At 44.5% G+C, this 6,160-nt stretch overlaps 1 protein-coding gene across 1 annotated transcript; it reads left to right on the plus strand.

Moving 5' to 3' along the window:
• Positions 1-640: 640 nt before the first annotated feature.
• Positions 641-5,318, plus strand: cav2 (caveolin 2). Its single transcript, XM_083654386.1, has 3 exons — positions 641-837; positions 1,131-1,318; positions 4,867-5,318. The coding sequence occupies exons 1-3, from the start codon at positions 688-690 to the stop codon at positions 5,015-5,017; spliced, it is 489 nt and encodes a 162-aa protein (XP_083510512.1). The 5' UTR covers positions 641-687; the 3' UTR covers positions 5,018-5,318.
• The last annotated feature ends 842 nt before the right edge of the window (positions 5,319-6,160 follow it).

The following is a 6,160-nucleotide window of genomic DNA, read 5'->3' on the forward strand; positions in this document are numbered from 1 at the left end:
AATTTGTGTCAGTTTAGGGGTCCTTGACATGAAAAGCTTTGAGAACCACGTACTGCACTAGAATATTTTCATAATATTCCTGGGAGCTTTAGTGTGGTATTCTTCTAAATTACATGATATGATTGCTACAGTGATCTTGGACACCACTCATTTAGATGATGAATGTTTGAGTAGTAAAACACTGGATCAACTTCTGGTCTGCGTTTCACTAATTCGTTTCCCAATCTCTGGTCAAAGTAAAGCTAAATGTGAAATGAGCTGGTGCGTTTGGTTGGAACAGCACCTGCGGCTGCACCATAACAAACCAGTGAGCTATCAGATGCTTTTCAGTCCAGTGCGTCAACAGTGGGTCAACAGTGCGTGAGGGAGGGGGGACTAAACAGTGAAATCAGATGGTTATGTGTTTGTATTGAAACCCTGCAGAGTCGTGGGTCTCCATGTCTCCATCATCCTGGCACACAGGATTGGAGACCACTTCACCACAGTAACGTCTCTCATCACTGTGCACTTTAAACTGTTTGGGGAAGTGACTGTGCTTGTTGTGTCTCCTCTGCCCCACGCTGCGCTGCTTTCCATACGGACGGGGCGGGGTGCGCTCTCACTAGTCCCGGCTGCGGCACAGTGCAGAGCGCAGCGTCACCAGCTCGATCGCCCCGCTCAGTCTGTCCGTCTGACTGACAGCACAAAATGGGTCTGGAAAAGGAGAGATCGGACACGAGTATCATTATGGATGAGGACGAGTACAACAGGTCGATTGAGCCCATTCTGTCGAAGAAAGGGAAGATCTACACAGCGCCTCCAGACCGGGATCCAAACGATATCAACGCGCACTTGAAGGTAAAGTCGTGCGTAATGCGGATTAACAGTGAAATGAGGAAGTGCCCAGGTGAATATCGTATCTGCAGAACAACTCGTGCTGCTTTTAATATTTCGTAAAGAAACTAGACTGCTGTCAGATTGGTAATCGATGCTTGCTACAGAGACACGTTCCTGTGCGTTTTCACGCGTCCCGTCAATCCATCATCCCCATCATCCTCCTGCGCTATTTCTCTCTGCTGTAAACTCATATCTGTCTAACCCATAGACTGTAAATATAAGGTCTAACCTTGACTTGACTTGTGATCCGACAGGTTGGTTTTGATGACGTCATCGCGGAGCCCAGATCGACACACAGCTTCGACAAAGTTTGGATCGGAAGCCACGCGGTGTTCGAGCTGATCAAATACGTCTTCTACCGGCTGCTGACCACGCTGCTGGCCGTGCCCTGCGCCGCGCTCCTCGGCCTGGTCTTCGGGGTGCTCAGCTGCGTTCATATCTGGTATGGAGAGGTTCTGCTCAGCTGCTGTAACCTACACAGTGGTGTTTCAGCGCTTGGCCTGGTGCCAGGTGTTCCCCTTCCCGAGTTATATTAATCATATAGCCTATATATTTTTTTTAAAACAGTAGGCCTACCCAAATTTCATTAAACCTTTAAGCCCCAATAGGGATATTATACTGATGCCATAAGATACTGTATGATAAGGTCATTATTTAGCTGTACAAAAATATACCTGGCAGTCCCTATAGAAATATTACAGGAATATTATAGTGATATCAGAAGATATAAAATACCTTAAAAGTATGACGGAGTCAAATAAAACACTTATTATCGAGTAACATAAACACATGAAACCAAATGGGACATACAGGAGGAACATAGTGACTTCTCATGGCAGTCTATTTGTACAGGATCTTTAGGCAAATATTGACATAAAGTTATTTATACAGTTGACCTCACTTGTGCAACATTGAAATGTTGTCATTGTTTTTCTTTTTTAACTTTTATTTGGATAATGATGTCATGGCTATCCCCGTGTAGGTCTGCACCAAGTTGAACCAGGTGCTTCCAGGTTTATGTAGGCACACAGTATGTTCACAAACACCACCTAAAGAGTCACTTTATTAACACTTGATGAAACAACGTGGGATGTATGCCCAAAAGTGAGCACTCCATGGAAAGTTGGGAGGAATGTAGTTCCACCAGCAGCGGAAAAAATGCCCCATAACCTTTTCCAGAGTGTTGGCGTTCTAGCTGGACTTGCAGCAATACAGCACTATTTTCAGACCAGAGTGGGACATTCTTCAGATGCAGATATTGTGCAGCTATAAGGAGTTACTTTTGCGTGACCCTTGACCCAGTCCTACTGTTTGGCGGAGGAAGTCACCTGGATACTTGGGTATTCATCAATAGAGGATTGAGTGGTGGCTTTGTGAGGGAGCTGACCACTCAGCTGGTCAATACATGACCGCTCAGCTGGTCAATACATGACCGCTCAGCTGGTCAATACATGACCGCTCAGCTGGTCAATACATGACCGCTCAGCTGGTCAATACATGACCGCTCAGCTGGTCAATACATGACCGCTCAGCTGGTTAATACATGACCGCTCAGCTGGTCAATACATGACCGCTCAGCTGGTTAATACATGACCGCTCAGCTGGTTAATACATGACCGCTCAGCTGGTCAATACATGACCGCTCAGCTGGTTAATACATGACCGCTCAGCTGGTCAATACATGACCGCTCAGCTGGTCAATACATGACCGCTCAGCTGGTCAATACATGACCGCTCAGCTGGTCAATACATGACCGCTCAGCTGGTCAATACATGACCGCTCAGCTGGTCAATACATGACCGCTCAGCTGGTCAATACATGACCGCTCAGCTGGTCAATACATGACCACTCAGCTGGTTAATACATGACCGCTCAGCTGGTCAATACATGACCGCTCAGCTGGTCAATACATGACCGCTCAGCTGGTCAATACATGACCGCTCAGCTGGTCAATACATGACCGCTCAGCTGGTTAATACATGACCGCTCAGCTGGTCAATACTTGTGGAATGTCAGGAAGGGAGATCACAGAGGGAGCTGCTTCAAAGGAGAGCAGATCTTTCATCACACAGGCGCTCCACTGGACCTGCTCATTTGTCGCAATGTGACACATTGTCGGAAAGGTCACAAGTTGTAGGAATGCAAACACAATATACACTTTGTTTATACAAACACAATATACACTTTGTTTATACAGCACTTTTCAAAGCAGAAATACTGTATTGCTTTACAGACAATGAGACAATAACAAATAAAAACAAATCAGATAAACAAGGAAAACTAGACATGAATTAAAACCACGGGTTATTATTGGCGAATAAATATGATAAATAAGAAGTAAATCAAAACACTTATAAAAGCCTGCCTTTAATGGGGGTTTTTTTCAGAAGTAAATGGACTGCATTTATATTGAGCTTTTATCCAAAGCGCTTTACAAGCCAGCAGGCTCGCCAGCCGTTTTGTGCATTACACTTCGAAATGCGGACCGGAGGAACCCGGGGATCGAACCACCGACCTCTTTTATCCAAAGCCATTAGTGGATAACCCGCTCTACCTCCTGAGCCACTACCTCAGCTAACCTAACCTGGCAGCAACAGTTGGAACATCAACCTGGATTAAACACATTTACATTTTAGACATTTCATTCACACACTTAGTAACTTACGAGGAATATCAGAGTCAGAATAACTTTATTGATCCCCGAGGGGAAATTGACATTATACGAAGCATAGGGATAGACCATAAAAAACACAATAAAATAGAATACAACAATAGAGCAAGATTTAATTTCCCAAACCACAAAATTCCAACCAGAGAGTGCAAGGGTCGAAATCACAGCACCGGGATGGCAGTAATGGGATAGAGAAGCAAACGTGTGACTGCAGATGTTGTTGGTTTGAATTCCCACAGGAATAGTCACCTACTGCTTGAGACTTAACAGCTTGTGGCTGTGAGGGTGTCTCTTTAACCCTCCTTTCCTGTGCAACTACCCCACAAGCAGGCGTGGACTGCATAATCGGGCACGCCGGGCAAATGCCTGGTGGCCTGGCCTGGCCTGGCCTGCAAAAAAAAGGCCCAAATCTGGCTTCAAACGGCCCAAACTGGGCTTCAAACGGCCCTTTGGGCGCCGGCACGCACGTCGGCCCGTATCGGCCTGGCCTGCTTGGTATCTAATGCCCGGCCTGAATTATGATCCCAGTCCGCCCCTGCCCACAAGTCTGCCGATGTCAGTAAGAATGTCTTAGGCCCCCCTAACCCACTTGTGGGTCGCCCAGTCTTTGTGAATGATAGTGGTCAGGTCAGGAGCGTTCACTACAAGCATGTCTAGAGAGTTTAGAGAGCGTTTATTGAAACTCTGGAGTGTGTACTTCAGTTTGTTGGGCCAGGTGAGAACAATGTTATTCATTTAGAACTCTGGTGGCACCAAAATATGAGTGTTGGTCCTCTAACAAGTGATACGGTACAGTATGTTAGAAGTAACAACTGCAGGAAATGACCTCGAATCGCAAAGTTTTTGAAGGCTGTTGACATGTGACAGCCAGCAGTTCTTCATGCTTGGAAATCCTTGCATGACAATATTCAGCTATTTGGTCATGTGTTCGTAACTGGTGTGAAGACTAGAGAGGGTCATTTATGGCACACATGCAAAGATTGAGATGCTTGGAGTTCATGTGACTTTTGCTAGTTCGCTATAACTGGGCAGTGTGTGAACCTAAACAAACCAAATACAAACAAAAATCACCTTTATTTCACCAGGGAAGTCATTAAGAACAAATTCTTATTTACAATAGCGGCCTGGAAAGCAACAATAGCCACTTAAGGGAACGGGAAGTGCAACAAAGTAAACTTTTCCACTTTGGTTTGCACGCAAACACACTTACCTGTCAACTTACCTGTTTAAGTTAAAGTTAAATTTAGCAAAATATCTTGATGTAACCAGCCATTTACTTAGCACTTGCTCTTGAGTGACCTTGACCTTGTCATTCCAGGTTGGTGATGCCCATATTCCAGGGCTTCATGATGCTCATGCCGTCGCTCCAGGTGGTGTGGCGCAGCCTGACAGACACGTTTGTCTCTCCGCTCTGCCAGAGCATGGGCAAGATCCTGTCCTCTGTTCACGTCCAAACCTCACACAACTGACGCAAACTCAAGACCTCACAGACAACTGACGCAAACTCAGAACCACACACAACTGACGCAAACTCAAAATCACACACAACTGACGCAAACTCAAAATCACACACAACTGACGCAAACTCAAAATCACACACAACTGACGCAAACTCAAAATCACACACAGCTGACGCAAACTCAGAACCACACACAACTGACGCAAACTCAGAACCACACACAGCTGACGCAAACTCAAGACCTCACAGACAACTGACACAAACTCAAAACCTCACAGACAACTGACGCAAACTCAAAACCACACACAACTGATGCAAACTCAAATCCACACACAATTGACGCAAACTCCCCGCGACCCGAGGACAAGGACATGTGGGAAAGATTGGAGTAAACAAAGTTTGGCGGAATACATTAGCTCTTTATAAAGGAAAATGTCGAATGCTGTGTAGTCCTGTAGGAAGCAGACAACCATAAAAGTGTGAATGGCCAAGGCTGATTATGGATCCCAATACACAGGATCTGATCAGTTATATTAGGTCCCGTTTACTGGTAAATCTCGTATAAAAAGACATGAAGATCCACTCTAATAGCTTTAATTTAATAGACACATAACTGTAGGAATGTACTGGGACTTTATGAAGAGCTTGTGTGCCCCACATGGAGATATTTTACTGTTTGTGACCAAAATAAATTCTTGTCATTCCATTATTTTGAGGTTGAAAGTGCAACAAGGTTTTTGCTGTTGAGACCTTGTTGAGAACTGTTGAGTCGGAGATGTTATTATTCCGTAGTTTAGGCTTTTTTATATGTTGTATATATTGCAAAGCATTCAGCTAGAGGTTGAATGTGATTAACAGATCAGATTTCTAGAGAGTAGCGCTAAGATGCAGCTTGTTGCACATTTTACAGGCTTATTTTATAATGTGGTCATAACTCTGCTGTGTTGATCTCACATGCAGTGCATTACTGTTGTGTTGGGCATTTTGCTTTTATACCGAGCTACTCTGTGAAAGAGACAGTTTGAACGTGTCATTGAATGATGTTCAAAAGTGGCGCTCTAATTTATTTTTTTGTATATCATTGACAGTCAAGTCTTGATGTTGATTCTTGGCAAAAAATAATAATAATTTGGCTGTATCTCATTTACAGCTT

The sequence above is a fragment of the Poromitra crassiceps genome, assembly GCF_964638095.1.
Source record: "Poromitra crassiceps genome assembly, chromosome: 18".
Lineage (NCBI taxonomy): Eukaryota > Metazoa > Chordata > Actinopteri > Beryciformes > Melamphaidae > Poromitra > Poromitra crassiceps.